Source organism: Ranitomeya variabilis, chromosome 5 (genome assembly GCF_051348905.1).
Source record: "Ranitomeya variabilis isolate aRanVar5 chromosome 5, aRanVar5.hap1, whole genome shotgun sequence".
Classification (NCBI taxonomy): domain Eukaryota; kingdom Metazoa; phylum Chordata; class Amphibia; order Anura; family Dendrobatidae; genus Ranitomeya; species Ranitomeya variabilis.
The window spans coordinates 602,703,015-602,728,112 of NC_135236.1; the positions used below are offsets into that span (position 1 = coordinate 602,703,015).

A 25,098-nucleotide genomic window follows, 5' to 3' on the forward strand; every position below is an offset into this window, starting at 1 on the left:
GGACTTTGAAGAGTTGGGGAAGAAAGTAAAGGAACTGGATGCACAGGTAGTTTTTTCTTCTATCCTTCCAGTAGACGGGCATGGCACCAGGAGATGGAACAGGATCCTTGATGCGAACAACTGGCTAAGACGATGGTGCAGACAACAAGGATTCGGATTCCTGGACCACGGTGTGAATTACTTGTACGATGGACTCCTCGCCAGAGACGGACTACACCTCAACAAACCTGGGAAACACACATTTGCCAGAAGACTCGCTACACTCATCAGGAGGGCGTTAAACTAGAAGAAGAGGGGACGGGAAGAAAAACATTAGACTCGAACAAAGACGACCCAGGAAAACATACTCAGAAGGGAGGTAAGAACATTTCTAAAACAATCCACAGCGAGGAGATTGGAACAAAACAAAATCCTCTAAACTGCATGCTCGCAAATGCCAGAAGCCTGACAAACAAGATGGAAGAACTAGAAGCAGAAATATCTACAGGTAACTTTGACATAGTGGGAATAACCGAGACATGGTTAGATGAAAGCTATGACTGGGCAGTTAACTTACAGGGTTACAGTCTGTTTAGAAAGGATCGTAAAAATCGGAGAGGAGGAGGGGTTGGTCTCTATGTAAAGTCTTGTCTAAAGTCCACTTTAAGGGAGGATATTAGCGAAGGGAATGAGGATGTCAAGTCCATATGGGTCGAAATTCATGGAGGGAAAAATGGTAACAAAATTCTCATTGGGGTCTGTTACAAACCCCCAAATATAACAGAAATCATGGAAAGTCTACTTCTAAAGCAGATAGATGAAGCTGCAACCCATAATGAGGTCCTGGTTATGGGGGACTTTAACTACCCGGATATTAACTGGGAAACAGAAACCTGTGAAACCCATAAAGGCAACAGATTTCTGCTAATAACCAAGAAAAATTATCTTTCACAATTGGTGCAGAATCCAACCAGAGGAGCAGCACTTTTAGACCTAATACTATCTAATAGACCTGACAGAATAACAAATCTGCAGGTGGTCGGGCATCTAGGAAATAGCGACCACAATATTGTACAGTTTCACCTGTCTTTCACTAGGGGGACTTGTCAGGGAGTCACAAAAACACTGAACTTTAGGAAGGCAAAGTTTGACCAGCTTAGAGATGCCCTTAATCTGGTAGACTGGGACAATATCCTCAGAAATAAGAATACAGATAATAAATGGAAAATGTTTAAGAACATCCTAAATAGGCACTGTAAGCGGTTTATACCTTGTGGGAATAAAAGGACTAGAAATAGGAAAAACCCATTGTGGCTAAACAAAGAAGTAAGACAGGCAATTAACAGTAAAAAGAAAGCATTTGCACTACTAAAGCAGGATGGCACCATTGAAGCTCTAAAAAACTATAGGGAGAAAAATACTTTATCTAAAAAACTAATTAAAGCTGCCAAAAAGGAAACAGAGAAGCACATTGCTAAGGAGAGTAAAACTAATCCCAAACTGTTCTTCAACTATATCAATAGTAAAAGAATAAAAACTGAAAATGTAGGCCCCTTAAAAAATAGTGAGGAATGAATGGTTGTAGATGACGAGGAAAAGGCTAACATATTAAACACCTTCTTCTCCACGGTATTCACGGTGGAAAATGAAATGCTAGGTGAAATCCCAAGAAACAATGAAAACCCTATATTAAGGGTCACCAATCTAACCCAAGAAGAGGTGCGAAACCGGCTAAATAAGATTAAAATAGATAAATCTCCGGGTCCGGATGGCATACACCCACGAGTACTAAGAGAACTAAGTAATGTAATAGATAAACCATTATTTCTTATTTTTAGGGACTCTATAGCGACGGGGTCTGTTCCGCAGGACTGGCGCATAGCAAATGTGGTGCCAATATTCAAAAAGGGCTCTAAAAGTGAACCTGGAAATTATAGGCCAGTAAGTCTAACCTCTACTGTTGGTAAAATATTTGAAGGGTTTCTGAAGGATGTTATTCTGGATTATCTCAATGAGAATAACTGTTTAACTCCATATCAGCATGGGTTTATGAGAAATCGCTCATGTCAAACCAATCTAATCAGTTTTTATGAAGAGGTAAGCTATAGGCTGGACCACGGTGAGTCATTGGACGTGGTATATCTCGATTTTTCCAAAGCGTTTGATACCGTGCCGCACAAGAGGTTGGTACACAAAATGAGAATGCTTGGTCTGGGGGAAAATGTGTGTAAATGGGTTAGTAACTGGCTTAGTGATAGAAAGCAGAGGGTGGTTATAAATGGTATAGTCTCTAACTGGGTCGCTGTGACCAGTGGGGTACCGCAGGGGTCGGTATTGGGACCTGTTCTCTTCAACATATTCATTAATGATCTGGTAGAAGGTTTACACAGTAAAATATTGATATTTGCAGATGATACAAAACTATGTAAAGCAGTTAATACAAGAGAAGATAGTATTCTGCTACAGATGGATCTGGATAAGTTGGAAACTTGGGCTGAAAGGTGGCAGATGAGGTTTAACAATGATAAATGTAAGGTTATACACATGGGAAGAAGGAATCAATATCACCATTACACACTGAACGGGAAACCACTGGGTAAATCTGACAGGGAGAAGGACTTGGGGATCCTAGTTAATGATAAACTTACCTGGAGCAGCCAGTGCCAGGCAGCAGCTGCCAAGGCAAACAGGATCATGGGGTGCATTAAAAGAGGTCTGGATACACATGATGAGAGCATTATACTGCCTCTGTACAAATCCCTAGTTAGGCTACGTTCACATTTGCAGTGTGCGCCGCAGCGTCGGGCGCCGCCGCATGCGTCATGCGCCCCTATATTTAACATGGGGGCGCATGGACATGCGGTGCACTTGCGTTTTGCGCCGCATGCGTCACTGCGGCGCCCGCGTCCGGGCGCAGAGGACGCAGCAAGTTGCATTTTTGCTGCGTCCAAAATCAATAGAAAAAAGGACGCATGCGGCGCAAAACGCAGCGTTGTGCATGCGTTTTGCCGCGTTTTTGTTTGCGTTGTGGCGCCGACGCTGCGGCGCACAACGCAAATGTGAACGTAGCCTTAGACCGCACATGGAGTACTGTGTCCAGTTTTGGGCACCGGTGCTCAGGAAGGATATAATGGAACTAGAGAGAGTACAAAGGAGGGCAACAAAGTTAATAAAGGGGATGGGAGAACTACAATACCCAGATAGATTAGCGAAATTAGGATTATTTAGTCTAGAAAAAAGACGACTGAGGGGCGATCTAATAACCATGTATAAGTATATAAGGGGACAATACAAATATCTCGCTGAGGATCTGTTTATACCAAGGAAGATGACGGGCACAAGGGGGCATTCTTTGCGTCTGGAGGAGAGAAGGTTTTTCCACCAACACAGAAGAGGATTCTTTACTGTTAGGGCAGTGAGAATCTGGAATTGCTTGCCTGAGGAGGTGGTGATGGCGAACTCAGTCGAGGGGTTCAAGAGAGGCCTGGATGTCTTCCTGGAGCAGAACAATATTGTATCATACAATTATTAGGTTCTGTAGAAGGATGTAGATCTGGGGATTTATTATGATGGAATATAGGAATATAGGCTGAACTGGATGGACAAATGTCTTTTTTCGGCCTTACTAACTATGTTACTATGTTACATGCTCAGTAGTGATCAGTGGTGTGGAGTTGTAGCAGAGATGAATCTGTGCTGCACTTTATGTACATGCTCAGTAGTGAAGCTGTGCTTTGGTGTCGTAATGATAAATCTGTGCTGCACTTTATGAACATGCTCAGTAGTGAGGCCGTGCTGTGGAGTCAGAGTCGGTAGTAAGGGAAATTGAGGAGTCAGAGTCGGAGGTTTGGCTTACCGATTCCGCACCTCTTGACTGTTATCAGCTTTTTTAGGCTTATTGGAAACCCTTGAATGTTTGCAGTCAATTAGTGAAGTATATCCTCCTTTGGTTTTCGATACTACCGCATTTGCTATATTTTCACACCTTTACAGCATGCTTTTTTTTTTTTTTTTAAATATTAAGTGCCATTTCATGGTAGACATGGATATTGCAGGGTGTACATTTTTATCCAGGAATTTACTCATCCATTTTGTTTGTATTCTTGTGAGGTTTCTATATTACGGTCTACATATTTTATGTTATTTTATGATGTACTAGATGGCAGCCCGATTCTAAAGAATCGGGAGTCTAGAATCCATATATACTTTATTTATTCAAATGTAAGAATAATACAATTAATAAATAATAGTAAGAAAGAACAAAAAATGGCTGCACTCACCAGCTCTTGACAATTCTTGACAGTACGGCACATTTCTGATTGGTCGCTCGCGGCAGGCGGCAACCAATCAGAAAAGTGCCGCGCACCACGAAGGCATATATCTTTGTCCTCCCTGAGCGGGTGTAGGACGCTGGTGACGTCACTTATCTCCAAACATTATCTCCGGACAAAGCCACGGAAGTTGGCACAAATTGCCGGAAGTAGTATTCTAGGCAATTATATATTAGATTTTAATGTTATCAGTGTTTACCTTTGAACGTTTATATTGTATTGTCCTGTCACCAGCCATGTGTACGATTATCGGCCGAAAGCCTCTCTGGAACCAATAATCACCCCATGTAAAGGTATCTTTATAAGTTAAAGATTCAGAATACTATGACTTTTATCATATCCTGAACAGTCAAGTTTTTTATGAACCGTTAAGGTTTTCTGGTTGAAGTAAAAAAAACTCTGAGTGTTTACAGTTTGAAACCATAAAATGTTGAAAAATTATGTCATTCTTGAGTATATCACTCAATGGTGCTCATAAACGTGTCAAATTTGATCTAAAATATACTTTAATATACGTTACTTTAATCTTTAATATACTTAAGAACAGGGCCCCAGACATCATACAGGGGGTCTGAAACACCGCACAGTGGTCCAAAATATCGCTGTTCTCTGCCTGGGGCCCCATATGCTACCTGGGGCCCCTGTGCTCTGCCTGGGGCCCCTGTGCTCTGCCTGGGGCCCCTGTGCTCTGCCTGGGGCCCCGTGCTCTGCCTGGGGCCCTGTGCTCTGCCTGGGGCCCCTGTGCTCTGCCTGGGGCCACTGTGCTCTGCCTGGGGCCCCATATGCTGCCTGGGGCCCCTGTGCTCTGCCTGGGGCCCCATATGCTGCCTGGGGCCCCTGTGCTCTGCCTGGGACCACTGTGCGCTGCCTGGAGCCCCATATGCTGCCTGGGGCCCCTGTGCTCTGCCTGGGGCCCCTATGCTCTGCCTGGGGCCTCATGTTCTGCCTGGGGCCACTGTGCTCTGCCTGGGGCCCCATAGGCTGCCTGGGGCCCCTGTGCTCTGCCTGGGGACCCATATGCTGCCTGGGGCCCCTGTGCTCTGCCTGGGGCCCCATATGCTGCCTGGGGCCCCTGTGCTCTGCCTGGGGCCCCTGTGCTCTGCCTGGGGCCACTGTGCTCTGCCTGGGGCCCCATATGCTGCCTGGGGCCCCTGTGCTCTGCCTGGGGCCCCATATGCTGCCTGGGGCCCCTGTGCTCTGCCTGGGGCCCCAAAGGCTGCCTGGGGCCCCTGTGCTCTACCTGGGACCACTGTGCTCTGCCTGGAGCCCCATATGCTGCCTGGGGCCCCTGTGCTCTGCCTGGGGCCCCTGTGCTCTGCCTGGGGCCCCATGTTCTGCCTGGGGCCCCTGTGCTCTGCCTGGGGCCCCATATGCTGCCTGGGGCCCCTGTGCTCTGCCTGGGGCCCCATATGCTGCCTGGGGCCCCTGTGCTCTGCCTGGGGCCCCCGTGCTCTGCCTGGGGCCCCATATGCTGCCTGGGGCCCCTGTGCTCTGCCTGGGGCCACTGTGCTCTGCCTGGGGCCCCATATGCTGCCTGGGGCCCCTGTGCTCTGCCTGGGGCCCCATATGCTGCCTGGGGCCCCTGTGCTCTGCCTGGGGCCCCTGTGCTCTGCCTGGGGCCACTGTGCTCTGCCTGGGGCCCCATATGCTGCCTGGGGCCCCTGTGCTCTGCCTGGGGCCCCATATGCTGCCTGGGGCCCCTGTGTCTGCCTGGGGCCCCATATGCTGCCTGGGGCCCCTGTGCTCTGCCTGGGGCCCCTGTGCTCTGCCTGGGGCCCCATGTTCTGCCTGGGGCCCCTGTGCTCTGCCTGGGGCCACTGTGCTCTGCCTGGGGCCCCTGTGCTCTGCCTGGGGCCCCATATGCTGCCTGGGGCCCCTGTGCTCTGCCTGGGGCCACTGTGCTCTGCCTGGGGCCCCATAGGCTGCCTGGGGCCCCTGTGCTCTGCCTGGGACCACTGTGCTCTGCCTGGGGCCCCATATGCTGCCTGGGGCCCCTGTGCTCTGCCTGGGGCCACTGTGCTCTGCCTGGGGCCCCATATGCTGCCTGGGGCCCCTGTGCTCTGCCTGGGTGTAGGACACTGGTGACGTCACTTATCTCCGGACATTAGCTCCGGACATTAGCTCCGGACATTAGCTCCGGACAAAGCCACGGAAGTTGGCACAAATTGCAGGAAGTAGGCAATTATATATTAGATTAATACAAAATTATTTTTATGTTGGCTATATGCCTTAAACTTTTTCCTTGTATGTGTTGCTTTTCATGGTGCTATAGGCTTAGTACATATGGGTACAAGGTCTAACTATCTTACATATGCAAATATACAGGAAATGTTAATTGAAAAGTGTGAAGATCTGTAGTTGTGGGTTGTAATAATCACCTAGGCAGGTTAACAATGTAATTATTTTTATTCCTTACGCTCACGGTCTTACAGCAATTCCTGGTAGATGGTCACAATGCAATGTACACATTCAGGACACTTTCACAGGATTGGATGAAGATGGGGGGAGGTGATCCTTCATGTTTGATAGGATAAGTAAGCAGGTTATTTGTACAAAGTTGTGTAGGTTAGTAAACTGGGCTCATGCAATACATAATCAGCATGTATTCACAAATTAACATACAAGAGTCAACCTACAGGGTCATATGAAACAATGGCTCCGATGAGGTCTCTGAGACCCTAACAAGAGTAATGGGATGTTTGCTTTACCTGAATACCAATCTCGTGTCTGGCCTTAAGTCCTCTGCTTACTGTTACTGAATGGAAACAATGTGTCACGGGTTTACCACGACAGAGAGGAGCCAGAAGACGCAGCGTCCGATTTCTCCTACTCCTGCTCTGGTTAGAAGCACTTCACCTTCATATTTAAACCGTGTTAATGGTGTAAATATCTTTGGGCAGTGCAGGAGTTAATCTGCTCTGTTTGGAGCTCCTGGAGCTAAGGCTCTCAGCTGTGCACTGTTAGCCACTCCTATAAAATCTGGGTTCTGGCTACCAGTCATTGTCAGAGATATCTTTTGCTGCATGGCTGGAAGTTGTTGTTGGTTATTTGAGTAGGAGTTTGGTGGATTTATCTGTGACTGTTGCTAGGTTTTGAGTGTGTGAAAATTCCTTTTCTTCTCCTACTTTAGATTAATCCCATCCTCCACTCCACAGTGTTTATCTCAATGTTTATGTGTGTATATTTGTATGATTGGTATTTTCCTTTATCCCTGTTCGCATTACGGTACACTACTACTCCCCTCTTTCCTGGGTGGGGGAAGGGTACAGACTGAGGGCGGATTCAGGAGCAAAGGCAAGTTATGTGAACCCGGCATCTTCACCATCAGAAGTAATCCAGGGAGCAGGGCAAGCTAGGGTGCTCCTGGTCTCGGGAAACCTGACAACAGAGTCGTAACGGTGGGTCTGTTCTTCCAGCGGGGTCCTCCATATTCACTCCTTGATCGGCGTCTTGACGTGAGAAACTCCACATGTACTAGACGAGAACCGAATTTGTATTCATTGCGTCCAACCACGGTGTCCTCCACATTCCATGGATCCTGCATCTTCAGCTCGATGGTATGGATGTGCTCGTACCAATGGAACAACTCCTCCAACTCCTTCTCCCATACATTAGTCGGTAAATTGAACACATAAATGCGCCCATCCCCAGAGCACTGACCCCAGCTAGCGAGATGGTCACTTGGCAGCCTGGTAAACTGTATTCTGGAGGGGACAATATCTGGGCTGACCAGGTTGATGAAAGACTCAGTGTCCTGAAGTCCCTGGGCCTCTTCCTTGATGTAATTTTACCTCCCCCTGTCCCTGTTCCTTCATGGTAGCAGTCATTGCATTTTGTGCATTACTCACTACTGGCGGGAGCAATACATTGGTCCGGTACTACATGTTCCTTGATCAATGTGACTGAGGTTCCAGAGTCATGAAGATCTGCAGCCTTTACACCCTCTACCCAGACCGACTGCAGATGCTGGTTAATTGTTGCTGAGGTGTTCCATGTAGTCTGGGACACTTGTCCTTGTATCACATATGCCCCTTCCGGTCGGGGTAGTGGGATCCTCTCTCCCTTAGAATTCCAGCCCCATTGCAGCAGTGTTCACCGGTTGTGGATGCAAATGAAATAGGTTAGAATGTTCCCGGCATTCCCTGTCAAAGTGTCCCACGAGTCTACAATTACCAGCTTTACCCCCCTCACCCCAATGTGGACCAGACTTGGGAAACCTCACCCACTTTGTGAAGTCCGAAATCCCCACAGTTCCTTCTCTCGCCGGTCCTTGGGTCTCACTGGCCTCCCTGTAAGCCCCTGTTCCCGACTCAGTGGGGCTGTACTTCCATGTAGCCCTGGTCGATTGGCAGACCAATCAGCCAATCTTCCAGATTTATCCAGACTGAGTGGTTTTCTATTAGCTAGCTACCCATTCTTTTAAGTAATCTGGGAGTTTGGATACAAAATTGTTCCAGCATGAATATATCCAAGACATGATCTGGCCCTTCCTATCCACCACGTACATGCCGTAAATACTGTGTTATGAAGATGGTAGATTGTAGGTTGTAATAATCACCTAGGCAGGTTAACAATGCAACAATTTTTTTTATTTCTTACATCCATGGTCTTACAGCAATTCCGGATAGATGGTCACAATGCAATATCCCCAGACCACAAGATCCCATCCTGGGGTCAATTGTTCCACTGCCCTCATACCAAGAGATACCCACTGTCTCAACCTTTGGTTGGTCCACAGCTTTTGAATCTCCCGCCAGTCTAGTCCAAACATGATATATGATCCATACCACGACCACTGCACATGTCTCCAGCTCCAGTTCCTCACAGTAAGCATGAGACGCGAAATTAAAACATTTATTTCTCTAATTACTGGCTGCTTAAAAAAATTATGCAAAATACAAATGAGCCTTATATTAAAAGTGACTTCATCTGAGCATCAACAGTACTCTCCTACGACCAATACACACTTGTTTTAGAGAGGATCTTTCACTAGATTTATAATACAAACTGCATACATTTTTAAATAGCTCTCACAAACCTGATGAGCCTGATGTACTTACCGGTACTTTAAAAATGAATGTCAATATTGTTTTTTAAAAACACAGAAGCACTTTTCTTTAGCAATACTATTTGATGGTGCAAAGCACCATCATGTTCATATCCTGAGGGTATCAAAAAGTCATAAAAAGAGAAGCTCTGCAGCATTCCAGGTCTGATGTAAAAGCTACATGCAATGTTTCAACCATTGTCAGTCTTTGCAAGGCATAATGTTTGACAAAGACCAATAATGCTTGAAGCAGTGCATGTACATGGTGGAATAACTTTTTTTGTATCAAACTTGGAGAGGGGTGGATTCTCTCTTTTTATGGGCTCATAAAATACTCATCTTAAGACCATGTTTACACATTCAGTATTTGGTCAGTATTTTTACATTAATATTTGTAAACCAAAACAAGGAACGGGTGATAAATATAGAAGTGGTGACGTGTTTCTATTATACTTTTTCTCTGATTGTTCCTCACCTGGTTTTAGCTTACAAATACTGATGTAAAATACTGACCAAATACTGAACGTGTGAACGTGGCCTAAAGCTAAGTCCTACATGAACATATAGTCTCTCATTGCAGAGAATAGTGTGCTACGATTCTTTTCGATGATGAGAAGATGGGAAAAAAAAAAATGTCTCCATCTTCTCCACTGGGTCAGTCCATGGAGATTGGACTGCACTCAGATGTCATCCAAGTGCAGTCCGATGGTTTCCATTAACTGACTTGCACGGAAGAGAGCGATCCGAATATCAGATCAAATTTGGGCATGCTGCAATTTTTGCCCCAGATTGGCTATGTCCAAGGATAAAATCTGACATGAGGAAGGCACCATAGAATAACATTGACCCAACTGCAATCCAATGTTTTGTCAGATCGCACTTGGACCGCTAGTATGGTCATCTGCACGAGACCAAATTTCAGGCAGGAAAACTTTCATAAAGGACTATGCAACCATTCTGACTTGCATCAAAATATAAATACCAGCTTCATTGGGTCTAAGAGATCTATTTAATAAAATATGCAGTTTGTATTGTCAAACATAAGTCATATCAAATTAGCTGTTTAGTGGTAAGTGACTGTATCCTGCACAATTCTCCAGGGAACATTTTATGCTCCACACGGAAGTGTCATTAACAAACTGCATGTCAGCGGTCACTGACCCGAAGTGCCAAAACGCTTTACAATGATGTCCTCACATTGATTAAGTCAATCCAGTTCTGCGTAATTAAATGATAATCTTGTAGAGGTCATGAGACGGATCGATGTGTGAATGCATGAAATACGGTGCATGTTGTACAAGAGACGGTCCTCCTATTGAACATATAAGGCTGCCACTATCTCCGCCAACATGTCAGTCTTTGTACCGTTCCGTAAAATTATTCTGTTAACCTAAAAAAATATTAAAAACTTTCTATTCATTCAAGTGGCACTAAACCTGTCACAGCTAAACGTCAATGTTTTGTTGGCAGACGTCTAAGAGAAATCCGAAGACAGTGAAACAAGCCCATCAATCACATGATATACTGCGGCTACACTGTAATAATAACAGTCAAATGATTAAATCAGTCTCCATGCGCCTGAGTAAATGGCTGGCGTTCGGAGTTTATCAGACGGATCAATGAGCTACGGTAATTAAAGTGCTAAGTGTCAGGGAGCGATCCATCAATACGTTACATGTGTGTCCGTCCCTACCCAGGTCTCACCAACCGCTCTGGAAGAACTCTATGGGACTGTAGAGAGATTGGGACAGTGAATGTGATAAGCTATTTGGAACATCGACAATGTGGGATTGACCTGATAAATCCTTGGAATAATGCTAGGATGTAAAAAAATAACAAATTTCCTAAAAAAAATAAAAAAAAACAAAAAAACCTTTATCTGCACACAATGTTCATCTGTGTACTCATGACACATTCTGGGGTATAGAAAAGCCAAAATAGCAAGAATAGCAGGAACATTACAGGGTATAAACCTATAGGGGATGGGCCAAATAGCCAACTCTGCTGACATCCTGAAGGGCCTGTACACATTAGATGGTAATAGGATGATGGCTGATCAACCACTGATCGAATGATCCTCTGAATGCTTCCACCAATACACCCATACATCAGGGAATGTTTGGAAAAAATGTTTTGTGAACTAATAAGTAGATTAAAATTTTCAACATGGACGACTTCTTTTCTGATACCAGCAGTCGGACATTGGTCAGGTAAAGGTTTTGTGCATGGTGGGCTTAAGCCAATAATGATCCAATCAGAACTTTTCAGAAATCTACTTCTAGATCTATAGTAAATAAATAGCCTTGTTTTCTCGCATTGCTCTGGTCCCATTTATACGCAATTGTGAGCAAGCCCTTAAATCAAAACAGCCACACTTGTTCCCCAAAAGAGCCCTCAGAACCTTTGGTCTTTACCAAATGCACTTTTATCGTCTTAACTATTAAAACAGCATGAAAAGTGGAGTCTGCAGTTACCGATCTTACGTATATTTACTTGCGGTAACGTTCTCGGATGTATTCAAAATTCAAGAGGAAACTACAAAGCCCAACATGCTCACATATATATCACATTAAATGTGAAAAAACAGCGCAAAACCAAACATTTACCTCAGAAAACATTACTCCGAGCTGCCTCCATAACCTGACTGTACTCCTCCTACAGACTTCATTTACTGTTAGGAGAGGAACAGAAACATGCCTCCAGGCTCAGCACGGGGACGGCAGGAGAGTGACACTACACTGGAGACTAACAAGTACACACATGATTGCCAGTGGGGAGAAATAACACTCCGCCATTACTGAGCGAGACTGCTACAAATACCAGCTGAGAGCTCCGACATGATCCAGACTGAAGGCCTGGGCACACTGGGCTAATGACAGTAATGGCCCCTCCTTACCGGGAACACATTAGCCAGTATTAATGTGGACAAGTCACACAATGCGTCTCACAAAGCTGTGGTGTTCAGGGAGGTGAGCGGCGACAAAGAGGAACTGATCGAGTCCGTTTTTGCTTCATATGTGCCTGGACTGGTCTTCCATTCTCATTTCACGGGTACTCGGTGTCTTCTGGGAATACAGACTTCCCCATCACTGAGACAGGAGATGGCAGTTGGTGCTTATACAGTTCTATTGAGAAGTGAAGCAGGTGGTCCGTGTCTGGCCTTCGCTCCCCCTCCTCCTCTCCATAGAATGCTATAGGCACCAACTGTTATCTCCTATAACAGCAATGGAGAAATCTGCCTTTACTGAATACAGGTTTTATCCACAAACTCAGGATGAAAGATCAATCCAGGAGGAGAAATAGAAATAGATTTATGTAATAACATATATTGCAGAGTTTCTTATTTTCACGTGTACTACTGATTTATGAAATAAGAATTAAAATTATGGGTGCTATTTTAGATATTTTTTTAATATTCTTTTGTGTTCCCTTTTTTCGGTTCACTACTTCTAGGTACATTTGGTTGCATCTCATTTACTTTGAATATTTCCCACAAATTGTCATTAATAATGAATACATCAATCCACCTTATTAATATTTTGTTGTACATTACTATTGGGCTCAACCACCAGTCCATTTTTTTGTGCCTGTACTATTATGGATTTGTATTTTTTCATTATATTCATGAATAAATTCAGATTTTATTGGAAGCTTACAATTTTTTCCTGCCCATCTTTCTGATTGGGATTTTTTTCTGTGAAGCTCATTCTTTCATCCAGCAGATATCGCTCTAAACTCATACATGGACTGCTGGGCTTGGCGGAGCGTTCATGTTTTTCAATGGGGAGAGCAAAGAAACCCACTGCCAGATTACTATGGTGGTGGCTACTCTCCCAGAGAACAAAACGTAAAGCCTTTAAATTCCAACAGCCAATCTGCCCCACCTTCTGCAGAGTTGGGAGGTCACCATACCTATTAGAAGGTTGGCTGATCCCCCCAAAATTGACAGGTTTACCTTTCATGATTATGGGGGAGGGGGCTTAAATGTAAGTAAGGCTAAAAGATATTTGTATAAGCAAGAGACATCACAGATATGAGGATAGTCCTGATGGAAATGTTGGAAGCTACCAAAGAGGTAACATATGAAGGGAACCTTTACATATCATAAAGGTAAAAACCTGTTACCTGTACCAATATGAGTGCCCATATCCAAACTTGATTCTTCTTAAGAAAGATATAAGGAACCAGGTGTAAACCCGGCAAGCATACACCAAAACACACTTTTGGCCTAGCTAGACACAGTAGAAGACTTGATCCCTAGAAAGAGTTATTCAACGCACCTCTGATGGTTTCTTCTCCTTCTGCCTGGTCCAGGTGTTTTTTGTGGTTGGCGTTTTGGAACATCTTGACCAGGATGTTGTGTGACCTACAGAGAGAACAAGCCATAAATGCACAGAAGGTATAGCATATATCTAGTCATTTCACACGGGCCATCACATTAATGTCTTACTATCAGTGGTGTCAGAGTCATCGCTGCTTAACGAGAAATTCCTCTTCTTCTCTTCCATCTAAAAAAACGAAAGGAAAATAGTTCCTTAGTTGGAATATAATGTAATACTAAACGAGATACAGTTATCTGACTGATCGGGGGGGACTTGCCACAGACACAAGCAAATGGTTTTGAAGGCAGAGGTGGCTTAGGGGTACGGCTGACGGAGCTCATATATTTAATGTTTCTCGCTGTAACTTTGAGGCTACGTTCCCACAATCAGCTTTTGACACGTTTTGAAGCTGTGTGATTTTACTGCATCAACGTCTTACAGTTCCAGCAAAGTGGATGGGATTTATAGAAATCTCCTGCCCACTGTGCTTCTATTTAACACTGTGTAAACCAACCTGCGGTGCGTGTTTCAAATCCACAGCATGTCAATTTCTCTTGTGGGTATGATGAGTTTTCTGGGGGATTTTCCCATAGACTTATATTAGATGCAGAAAATCTGCAGCATAAAGATGCCAGTGTGTTTTTAGCACATTTCCACAGTGGAGATGCATTAAAAACTCATGTAATCTGCACCTAAGCATAGCCATAAAGTTTTGTCAACGAAAAAAAAAAAACAGGAAGTATCAAAACCAAATCAGCTTTATTTAAAGCATAACACACAAAAAAGAGAAAAAAAAATGCTGCATCAAAAACAAGATAAAAACACATGGTAAAAAAACGCACACAAAAACGCAATGAAAAAAGGCACGTAACCTAATCGGAGTATCATGTGCAGAAATTCAGCAACATCAAGAACGCACCAAAGGCTCATTGTGAGAACGCAGTCTAAGCTGTAAGGCCATGTTCACACTGCGGGTTTTACCGCGGATCCGCGGCGATTTTGATGCTGCGGGTCCGCAGCAGTTTCCATAGCGTTTACATTTACATGTAAACCCTATGGAAACCGCAATCCGCTGTGCACATGCTGCGGGAAAAACCGCACAGAAACGCAGTGGTTTACATTCCGCAGCATGTCACTTCTTTGTGCAGAATCGCTGCGATTCTGCACACATAGGAAAGCATTGATCCGCTAACTTCCCCCATGGGGCTGTGCCCACGATGCGGGAAGTAAGCGGATAATGTGCGGATGGTACCCGGGGTGGAGGAGAGGAGACTCTCCTCCAGGCCCTGGGAACCATATTTGTGTAAAAAAAAAAAAGAATTAAAATAAAAAATGATATACTCACCTCTCAGCGCTGCACGCGGCCGTCCGGTATCAGGGTTGGTGTGCGAGCAGGGCCTGCGATGACGTCGCGGTCACATGACCGTGACATCGCGGTCACATGACCGTGACGTCACGAAGGTCCTTCTCGCACAGCATCTTTGGAACCGGACCTCCGCGTGCAGCGCCGAGGAGATCGGGACGTCAGAGGGTGAGTATTTAACCATGTTTTATTATTTTTAACATTACTATTGATGCTGCATATTGCTGCATATGCAGCATCAATAGTATAGGAGTAATCCCGCAGCGGAAACCGCAAAACAAACCGCGATAAATCTGCAGGGATAACCGCAGCGGTTTTGCCCTGCAGATTTATCAAATCCGCTGCGGGAGAACTCGCAGAGGAGGCCGCAAACTGTGCACATAGCCTAAAAGATTAGACATTTTTATTGCTATTAGGGCACATTTACACTGATTGCTTAGAAGTAGAAATTGGAGTGTACATGCTTCAAAATTAAACACAAAAAATGCTTTAAACCTTACTCATCCATATTAAAACTATGTATGCTGAATGTTCACATCGGTGCATCGGAATGCTACAGTCTATATACAACCTTATGATATGGATTTATTGGGGATAAACTGTAAGATAAACCTTAAAGGGAACCTGTCACCCACAAAATCGACGACGAGCTAAGCCCACCAGCATCAGGGGCTTACCTACAGCATTCTGGAATGCTGTAGATAAGCCCCCGATGTATCCTAAAAGATGAGAAAAAATATTATACTCACCCAGGGGCGGTCCCGCTGCTGTGGGCATCACGGTCCGGTCCGGGGCCTCTCATCTTCTTAAGATGACGTCCTCTTCTCGTCTTCACACTGCTGCTCCGGCTCAGGCGTACTTTGTCTGCCCTGTTGAGAACAGACCAAAGTACTGCAGTGCGCAGGTGCCGGGAAAGGTCAGAGGCCCAGCGCCTGCGCACAGCAGTACTTTGCTCTGTCCTCACCAGGGCAGACAATGCACACCTGCGCCGGAGCCGCAGCGCGAAGACGAGAAGAGGACGTCTTCGTAAGAAGATAGGAGGCCCCAGACCGGACCGCGACACCCATCGGACCAGAGCCGGACTGGAACCGCCCCTGGGTGAGTATAATCTAACCTCTTTTTCTCATCTTTCAGGATACATCTGGGGCTTATCAACAGCATTACAGAATGCTGAAGATAAGCCCCTGATGCTGGTGGGCTTAGCTCATCGTCAATTTTGGGGGTGACAGGTTCCCTTTAAATGATCAAGATCATCTAAGACAAAGAATTATCTCCAGTCTCATGTGAGCCACATTTTAATTATTTAATTCACATATTTTCGTAGTAAAAGCCTTACACTGTGTTCCAAATTATTATGCAAATTGGATTTAAGTATCATAAAGATTTAATTGTTTTGTTTTTCAAATAAACTCATGGATGGTGTTGTGTCTCAGGGTTCAATGGATCACGGAAATCAATCTTAAACACGTGATAATTAGTTTTCCAGGTGATTCTAATTAATGGAAACCTACTTAAAAACGATGTTCCACATTATTAAGCAGGCCACAGGTTTCAAGCAATATGGGAAATAAAAAGGATCTCTCTGCTGCTGAAAAGAGTTAAATAGTGCAATGCCTTGGACAAGGTATGAAAACATTAGATATTTCATGAAAACTTAAGAGTGATCATCATACTGTGAAGAGATTTGTGACTGAAACAGAGCACAGACAGAGTTCATGCAGATAAAGGTATAATGAGGAAGGTTTCTGCCACACAAATTCATTGGATTAAGAGAGCAGCTGCCAAATACCATTACAAAGAAACAAACAGTTATTTGAAGCTGCTGGTGCCTCTGGAGTCCCTCGAACCTCAAGGTGTAGGATCCTTCAAAGGCTTGCTGTGGTGCATAAACCTACTATTCGGCCACCCCTAAACAGTGTTCACAAGCAGAAACGGTTGCAGTGGGCCCAGACATACATGAAGACTAATTTTCAAACAGTCTTGTTTAATGATGAGTGTCGAACAACCATAAATGGTCCAGATGGATGGAGTAGTGGATAGTTGGTGGATAGCCACCATGTCCCAACAAGGCTGCGACGTCAGCGAGGAGGTGGAGGAGTCATGTTTTGGGCCGGAATCATGGAGAAACAGCTGGTAGGGCCCGTTAAGGTTCCTGAAGGTGTGAAAATGACCTCTGCAAAGTATATAGAGTTTCTGACTGACAACTTTCTTCCATGGTTTAAAAAGCAGAAATGTGCCTTCAGGAGCAAAATCATCTTCATGCATGACAATGCACCATCTCATGCTGCAAAGAATACCTCTGAGTCATTGGCTGCTATGGGCATAAAAGGAAATAAACTCATGGTGTGGCCACCATCTTCCCCTGACCTCAACCCTATAGAGAACCTTTGGAGTATCATCAAGCAAAAGATCTATGAGGGTGGGAGGCAGTTCACATCAAAACAGCAGCTCTGGGAGGCAATTCTGACTTCATGCAAAGAAATACAAGCAGAAACTCTCCAAAAACTCACACTTTCAATGGATGCAAGAATTGTGAAGGTGATATCAAAGAAGGGTTCCTATGTTAACATGTAACTTGGCCTCTTAGGATGTTTTAGAGTTAAATAGCTTTTTTGTTCAGTGAATGTGACCTCCTAATGCTGCAAATTCAACAAATGAGCATTTTCTGAGCTTTAAAACATATCAAATGTCTAGAAATTCTACTGTGCCTAATAATTTGGAACAGTGCATTTTGAGTTTTTATTCATTTTGGAGATTATACTGTTATCACTGGGAGGTTTCTTCAATAAAATTCAATGTATACTCTAACGGGTGATGACTTTTATTAGACTGACTGTCATTTGCACCGACCATTTAGGAAAATCCGAGAAAAATGTCATTTGCATAATAATTTGGAACATTGTGTATAATGACCACCAGTCGTCATGATATCGTGCTTGGTGATCAAAACTTAAAGGAGTTGTCTAATTAAAAGAAACACCCTCAGAAAGTCGCCCCAGGGATACTGCGCTCAGTGTCTTGGGAGCAAGGAGCAGAATTTCCAGGGGAACCCTTGGCCAGCCATGTATTTCTACTGCACAGGCTGCTGCAGGAGATACGGAGGATTACACAGTGACCATTCTGTTCTTACTCACAATGGATGGGGACCTCTTGCTTTAATAGAAAACCTTCATGAGAAACCTCTTTAAGGGCTCATACTCACTGCGAGAAAAATGGACAAGTGCAAACTGATAAAAAGAATCTCTGACTAATGTTATTCTATGTTTCTCTCCAGCTGAATTTTTTTTTTTTAGATCATATCAGGCTGAGAAAAAATAGCATTTGTCTTTATTTCAATGTAAGGACTTTATGCTGGGTAGTTTTATTTAGAATATCACCATGGGGTTAGTCATGGGGGCGTCATAGTCATCTCTCCATTACTCACCCCTGTTACGGTAGTTACCGCAGCAGAGTACTGAACTTCCACTTCCTACAGATATGAATAGGAAGCAGATATGTAGTACCACACCGTAGTGCCAAGCCTTGGCCACCATGAGAAGACGGCCAGTTCCACAAGTGAGTACTCCCGGCCGATGCCAACACCAGTGACTGATGATCGTCTGGGTGCCTGGGGCCCGCTGATCAGACATGGATGTCGTGTCCTAATGATAGGTATCAATAAAAAAGTAGTGGACAACGTCTTAAGACTAGGCAGCACAAACCCAGAGAAAAAAGGCATGCCTTTAGAAAAATATTAAAGAAACACTAAATCTGGAAGTACGGAATTGACACAAAGAAACACTTGCCCATAGTGATCAGACAACCCCTTCATCATTCCTCATCTCTTAGTCATGAGGAGAAAGGCTATATGGCTGATCTCTTGAAACATACAGCAGAATTCGTAATAAATATTTTAGTTTTAGTTGCAATACGAGAGAAAAAAAAAAAGGATCCAAGAATAAGCGGGTGTTGAGGGAGGACAGAAACAGATTTTTTCCCTATTTTCTGTTTAATGTTCCTTTGATAGAAGACAAGTTTGATTTCTTTCTTTAGTTTTTCTTTAATTGTTCTAAATTATGCAAACCAAGCAACCCTGCAGAAACCAACAAAAAATACAAGGAAAATTAAAGAATTTTCGGAGGCCCATTTTTGACAATTATACTCCATTTCTGCCTTACCAGGGAGGTTCCAGTTTTAGAAATAAAAAATGGGCAAGAGTAGAAAAGAGGACAAGAGTAAAAAAGACGCTTCTGTCACTTACGGTAACAAACAAAACAGAATTGGGATTTTTTTTTTTTGTTCATCTCACGACCGCTGAAAAATGGAATAAAAAAGATTAACAAGTCATATGTGCACTGGAACTGCACTAATAAAAAAAACCACTCTGACTAGCCGAAAAAAAAAAAAGTTACGTCTTAGGTGACGCAAAGAAAATTTTTCGTTCAAAGTTCAAATTTAACAACAACAAAAAAAAAAAAAAACAGTAAAATACGAAAAAAAAAATAAAAAATAGTAAATAAATTTGGTATCATAATCGTACAAAATACTAAAAAACATGGTGGAATTGCATTTTTTCCCCTAAACTTGTCCTGCAAAAGATAAGCCTTCATATGGGTTTGTCAACTAAAACAAAAGTACATGTTAGGGTATCTTAGGTTAGGATATGGGTTGAACTAGATCAGGGGTCTCAAACTGCATTCATCGAGGGCCTCAAACCATGCGTGTTTTCAAAATTTCCTTAGCATTGCACAAGGTGATGGAATCATTCTCTGCAGGTGATTAAATGATCACCAGTGCAATACAAGGAAATCCTGAAAACATCACCTGTTTGCGGCATTGAGGAATGCAGTTTGACACCTCTGAACTAGATGGACTTAAAGTCTTCCTTCAACCTTAAAAACTATGTTGCTATGTTATTGTTCTTGGAAAGGTACCTTCACACTAAACGATATCACTAGCGATCCGTGACGTTGCAGCGTCCTGGCTAGCGATATCGTTTAGTTTGACACGCAGCAGCGATCAGGATCCTGCTGTGATATCGCTGGTCGTTTAGGAAAGTTCAGAACTTTATTTGGTCGTCAGACCGGCGTGTATCGTCGTGTTTGACACCAAAAGCAACGATACCAGCGATGTTTTACACTGGTAACCAGGGCCGCGCTTAGTAACCCGATGTTTACCCTGGTTACCAGCGTAAAATGTAAAAAAACCAAACAGTACATACTCACATTCGCGTCCCCCGGCGTCCGCTTCCCACACTGACTGAGCGCCGTAAAGTGAAAGTGAAAGTACAGCACAGCGGTGACGTCACCGCTCTGCTGTTAGGGCCGGCGCTCAGTCAGTGCAGGAAGCGGACGCCGGGGGACGCGAATGTGAGTATGTAGTGTTTGTTTTTTTTACATTTTACGCTGGTAACCAGGGTAAACATCGGGTTACTAAGCGCGGCCCTGCGCTTAGCAACCCGATGTTTACCCTGGTTACCCGGGGGCCTCGGCATCGTTGGTCGCTGGAGAGCTGTGTGACAGCTCTCCAGCGATCAAACAGCGACGCTGCAGCGATCGGCATCGTTGTCGCTATCGCTGCAGCGTCGCTTAATGTGAAGGTACCTGAAGAAAGGGAGCAATAAACAAAAGGGCAAAATTACAAACTGGCCCAGTCTTTCCAAAGTTGCTATACTTATTCCAAGCTCTCCCGCTGCTATTGTCACAACCAGACATTAAACAATTAAATTTAGGAGGTTCATATGGGGTGAGAAGGGAAGAACGCGTATAGGATTGCTCAAGCTACAATTCATTTTCCGGATATTGGAAGACACAATCTGGCAGCTAACTTTAGGTACATTGTGGATTGGATTCGCGGGATCTCCCATTTTGCCAACGTACAATTGGAGCAACAGTTGGCTCTCTGGTGTCACTAACCGCTCTGATCCATCTGGGTAACGATGCGCTCCCTGATGATATTAGAGAGCACTCGGTTTTGTGGCCAACTATTTTGACATGGAGGAGAGGGAGAAAAATTTGTGGAGGGACAGGCGATCTGTCGCCCTTTCAGCCATTTCTAGGCAACCCTAAATTCATGAATAATTGTCTACCTGTACATTATGTAACCTTGGCAAAACCATGGTGGCTGACATGCTGGATCAGAATTTCTCCCTGCTATCTTTTGAAACAATGACACAGCGCTTTCCTATTTTCAGGCACAGGCCGTTCTTCCTTCATAGCCTAGCCCAAAAATATATTAGTGGTAGGAAAGACACAGCACAGCGCAGATGAATAACAGAGGTCTTTTTTCAAACTTTGAGGTTGCAGAATGCTTCAACGAGCAAAATATACTCCATACTACGTCAGCATTGGTCTTGGGAGTGGCGAGACACCGGGCCTTCTAGATGGGCGAGAGATATCCCAGGGTTTGAGATTGGGGACTTTTTGGATGCTACAATGTCACAGAAGAAATGTATTCCCTATAGTAGTTACATGGACATGGCTTTATTGATTCTCCGTAGGGCATACATCACTCCGCCAATGCAGGCCAAAATGACAACTACAACATTGTATACACGCTCAAAATGTGGAACACACAACACAGACATCCTCCATCACCTGTGGAGTTGTCCAAGAATACAAGATCTGTGGCACAGATACATGTAGAACTACAGACTACCTTTCATATTACATTCCCACTTACACCGCAATGGGCAATCTTCAATATGCTGGGGAATCTCAGCAATCTCCGCCCAAACATATAAAAGCAATTTTGGTAATATGGGCTTTGGCAGTTAGGAAGAGCATATTACACCATTGGCTGCACCCTAATAAGCCATCCCAATCACCAATTCAGACAAAAATAATGTTCCTATTCAAAATGGATTGGTTGGAAACATTAACCGACAGAGAGACACTAAAGCCCCGTCTCACATAGCGAGATCGCTAGCGAGATCGCTGCTGAGTCACAAGTTTTGTGACGCAACAGCGACCTCAGTAGCGATCTCGCTATGTGTGACACGTACCAGCGATCAGGCCCCTGCTGCGAGATCGCTGGTCGTGTCGGAACGGCCTGGGCCGTTTTTTGATCGTTGAGGTCCCGCTGACATCGCTGAATCGGTGTGTGTGACACCGATCCAGCGATGTCTTCACTGGTAACCAGGGTAAACATCGGGTTACTAAGCGCAGGGCCGCGCTTAGTAACCCGATGTTTACCCTGGTTACCAGCGTAAATGTAAAAAAAAAAAAACAGTACATACTCACCATCTGATGTCCGTCAGGTCCCTTGCCGTCTGCTTCCCACACTGACTGAGCGCCGCAAAGTGAAAGTGAAAGTACAGCACAGCGGTGACGTCACCGCTGCGCTCTGCTCTCACTGTACGGCGGCTCAGTCAGAGCAGGAAGCAGACGGCAAGGGACCTGACGGACATCAGATGGTGAGTATGTACTGTTTGTTTTTTTTGGTAACCAGGGTAAACATCGGGTTACTAAGCGCGGCCCTGCGCTTAGTAACCCGATGTTTACCCTGGTTACCCGGGTGCTGCAGGGGGACTTCGGCATCGTTGAAGACAGTTTCAACGATGCCGAAGTCGTTCCCCTGATCGTTGGTCGCTGGAGAGAGCTGTCTGTGTGACAGCTCCCCAGCGACCACACAGCGACAAAACAGCGACGCTGCAGCGATCAGCATCGTTGTCTGTATCGCTGCAGCGTCGCTGTGTGACGGGGCCTTTACGGGGAAGTTTCTCACGACTTGGTCTTTTCTTATTCCTACGTTATCACCAGCCATTAAAGATACACTGAGAGCTCAGTTGAAGGACAGCAGATGGTATCTCCATCCCGATTCCATAAACTCCAGATTTTTATGGATGCACTCAGAGAGGTGGGGGGGGGGGGATTATAGAATAGGTAGAGTTTGGATAAGTTTATTGTTTTGACAATAATGTCATATTGAACAGAATGGAAAGGACAACTAGACATGGATTCTATGGCATGTTATTGGTTTGATATGTACTATTTAAAACTAATAAAAAGAGTTTGAAAACAAACAAACAAAAAAAAAACTGTCCCAATCAAGTTACTTCTGTTTCCCGACCTGCTCCTGCTAGAAATAGTTTTTTTCTTGCATAAAAGAACAAACAGACCAATTTTCGTTAGTGCAATGGATCCAATTTTCATTAATTTTTTGTTACTTTGTCTGTTTTTACCATCAGTAAGACATTCGTTTTTCTCATATGGAAAAGAAAAAAAGCTCTTCCAGCCCATAAACCGTAAGAAATGGACAGCACTTGGATGTGAGACAGATGGAATCCAGTGCCGTTTTTCATGGACTCCCTGACTGACACTGGTCAGTTTGATCCATAAAAATGAAAATGGATATTTATTATTTTTCTCCGTGAACATGCCCATAGACTATAATGGCTACGTGTACAGTGATAGAAAATGTGCATGAAACATTAATGTCTGAATGAGGCCGAATAGATACTAAAGGGATGTTTAAGTTTTAAAGTTATGTTATTTTCAATGGATAAGAGATAACTTGCAGATTGCTGGGGGTCCAACCGACTCAACTGTCAGGTAACCCGGGACCAGGAGCTCCTTCCCTGCCCCTAACACTAGTGGGGTGCCCTAGCTCGCCCTATTTCCTGGGATACTTCTGAAGGTGAAGATGCCTGGGCCACCAACCTTGCCTTCTCTCCTGAATCCACCCTCTGTCTGTTCCCTTCCCCCACCGAGGGAAGCTTCAGTGCACCGCAGTAAACCAACCAGACGAACAAGGTAACACGAACAATGGCAGCTGAAAAGACCAGGCTTCCAAATATTCACTCACATATAATACAGGAATGCACCGGCAAATGGAGGATGGGGAAAAACCAAAGTGGGTGAAGGAAAGAGAATTATCACACTTACAAACCCACACAGTCACTGATAACTCCTCCAAACTCTTCATATGAACACCTCTTTTCTAAGCCATGCAGCATAAGCTAGCTCTGACATGGGTTTTAATCAGGACGCAGATTATATAGGGAGTAGGAGTGGCTATCCGTGCCCTGCTGTGAGCCCTGACTCCCAGAGCTCCCAACATGGACGATTAACCCCTGTACTGTCAAAAGAAATTAAAACTTTAAAAAGAAGGTGAAGTGCTTCTTTTTGTGGCAGGAGCAAACAGACGTTGTGGTCTTCTGGCTCATTTCTCTTGCGGTAACCCCGTGACACTAGGGCAATGAAGATCGATGGCTAAAGAGAGCAGTGGTTGATCATGCACATTGCCTCTCCATTCATTCTAATGGGAGTGCCGAAGATCAGCTGAGTGTGCAATTAACAATCTCTGGCACTCCCACACAGAATGAATGGGGCGGTAGTGCACATGATCAACCTCCGTTCCCGTTCAGCTGTGGCTCTTCAGAACCTTGTTTCTCTGCTTGATCTCCCAGCGATCAGAAAGTAATCTACTTTCCCCTGGATAAGGGATAACTTTTAAGGGTTCATACTTACTTGTGTGAAACTCGGATGAGTCTCGCATGGCAATACCCGGCGCTGATGCCGACACTCAGATCAGAGCGTGTGGCCGCATAGGAATACATGTAGCCGCACACTCCGCTCCTGAGTGCCAGGTGCAGTGCCGGGTATTGCCGTGCGAGACTCATCCGAGTTTCGCACGAGTATGAGCCCTAATACTGAGAATACCTCTTTAAAAGGAGTTCTCCTTTGAACGGCTCATCACACATACAGTCCAGAGAGAAGCTGTTAGTAGCTGTGTAAAGTAGTCTAGCATACAGTAAATACAAAGCTTCCTGTTTTTCTTCAGGTATAATGAATATAACATGTCATGGTGGGTGGGACAACCCCTTTATCTGCACCCGATGACTTCATCTCTTAATCATACAGGCAAGGAAATAAGAATACCGCGTGCTGGAAGATGATTTAATAGCACATCTTGGCTGTCAGCTATGCAATACTGGAACATAAATGACAACCTGTTAACAATGTATTGAGGTTTCTCTTAAACTCTGGCTGAAGGGGAAAATGAATATGAATGAAACGCAGAGATTTATCCAAGATTCCTACAGAGACTTAGTAGCAAATATAATTAAGATGTTTT

At 44.4% G+C, this 25,098-nt stretch overlaps 1 protein-coding gene across 4 annotated transcripts in view; it reads right to left on the minus strand.

Moving 5' to 3' along the window:
* Window positions 1-25,098, minus strand: part of JADE2 (jade family PHD finger 2) — a 309,232-nt gene that overhangs the window by 224,132 nt on the left and 60,002 nt on the right. For all 4 annotated transcript variants that reach the window (XM_077266044.1, XM_077266043.1, XM_077266042.1 and 1 more), the window contains exons 2-3: window positions 13,808-13,865; window positions 13,638-13,723 (exon numbers count right to left, since the gene is read on the minus strand). In XM_077266044.1, coding sequence (XP_077122159.1) covers window positions 13,638-13,723; window positions 13,808-13,865 — 144 coding nt within the window. The remainder of the gene's footprint in view (window positions 1-13,637; window positions 13,724-13,807; window positions 13,866-25,098) is intronic.